Source organism: Enhydra lutris, unplaced genomic scaffold, assembly GCF_002288905.1.
Source record: "Enhydra lutris kenyoni isolate GAN:26980312 unplaced genomic scaffold, ASM228890v2 scaffoldscaffold3675, whole genome shotgun sequence".
NCBI lineage: Eukaryota > Metazoa > Chordata > Mammalia > Carnivora > Mustelidae > Enhydra > Enhydra lutris.
This window is the reverse complement of record NW_019157759.1, coordinates 1-1,623: the sequence shown is the minus strand read 5'-3', so window position 1 is coordinate 1,623 and position 1,623 is coordinate 1. Positions and strand designations below refer to the sequence as shown.

Here is a 1,623-nt window from a genome sequence, read left to right as displayed (position 1 = left end):
ATTCACCAAGGATGCTTTCAAGGACTCTCCCCACCAGAACAGGATCCAGCAGGACAGGGATGGGTTTCCCTCTCTGTATTTTCATCCCACCACTTTCTTGGGGAAATCTGAGAGCCCCTCATAACAGGTGGGTTGCTTTTCCATCCAGGAAATGGAGCGGTGCATACAGAGGGGCAGTTTCTGATCACCTGTGTCCGCCCACATGTATAATGAGCCAGAGGATACCCTGGAACCAGAAGGACAAGAACTGAGTTGGGCAGTCATCCTGTGGGAAGTTCATAAACATGTGGGGACAGTGTGTGCCCCCTGAGGGCAGAAAACAGGCATGCAGCATGCAGAGAGCCTGGGCTGTGCAGGTGCTTCTCAAGGATGATGGGAATCTGTAGCATGTGCTTCTGTGGAGAACGAAAATGGGACATAGAAGAGGTTGATGAAGGGAAGTTCCCCAGAGACTGGTGAGATCTCAGCTATGTGGAGGCAAAGTTATATTCTTGTGGTTGGCTGTACAGAGAACATGAGGTATTAGCGATGGAAGAAAAAAAAATATCCTTGTGGACAGCTGAGAGTCTAGAGAGGAAATCCCTGATCTCAAAAGGAAGCCGTACCCCACTGCACCTGCNGAGGAAATCCCTGATCTCAAAAGGAAGCCGTACCCCACTGCACCTGCTACTGGGTCTGATTTCTGCTGTGGATGCTGAGCACTCTCTGCTGCCCTGAGTGCCCCTGCGGCTCAGCACATCCTGTGTCAAAGGGAGATTTCTGTCCTGGCTCAAGCTGAGGGCCCCTCACTGTGTCTCACACAGTAATACATGGCTGTGTCCTCAGCTCTCAGGCTGTTCATCTGCAGATACAGCGTGTTCTTGCCGTTGTCTCTGGAGATGGTGAATCGGCCCTTCACGGAGTCTGCATAATTTGTGCTACTACCAGTATCGCTAATATGTGCGACCCACTGCAGCCCCTTCCCTGGAGCCTGGCGGACCCAGTGCATGTAGTAGTTGCTGAAGGTGAATCCAGAGGCTGCACAGGAGAGTCTCAGGGACCCCCCAGGCTTCACCAGGTCTCCCCCAGACTCCACCAGCTGCACCTCACACTGGACACCTGCAGATGGAAGACACCTTGGTCAGGAAACTATCACATATCCAGTGTTTCACTCACTCATATCCACTCATATACTCGATTTCGTTTTTTCTCCATAAATTACCTTTTAAAAGAGCAAGAAGGAAAACCCAACCCAGCACAAATTCCATGGTGAGTTGTCTGTATTCTGTCCTGATCACTGAATGAACACCTGGGTATCCCGGGCCAGGGGCTTTTCTCCCAGCTGCAGGATCTTGTCTGTGGTAGTTAAATCAGCGGAACGAAGGCCCTATTTGCATGTCCTCTGGCTATATATTCAGCTTGGGGATCTATTCTGACAGAGAGGCAGTGACTCATGCAGTTGTGAATACCTTTAATTTAGTGCTAATGACCAATTTTGAAAAAAAGTTTTTTTAAAAAATTTTCAGCATAACAGTATTCCTTGTTTTTGCCCCACGCCCAGTGCTCCATGCAATCCGTGCCCTCTTTAATACCCACCACCTGGTTCCCCCCACCTCCCACCCCCTGCCACTTCAAACCCCTCAG

General features: G+C 50.1%; 1 gene segment (V, D, J or C); it reads right to left on the bottom strand.

Annotated features, from left to right (window-relative positions):
* Positions 1 to 769: 769 nt before the first annotated feature.
* Positions 770 to 1,312, bottom strand: LOC111140567. The segment is given in 2 exon segments: positions 770 to 1,098; positions 1,202 to 1,312. Coding segments are annotated over 2 exon segments (375 nt in total).
* Positions 1,313 to 1,623: the final 311 nt, after the last annotated feature.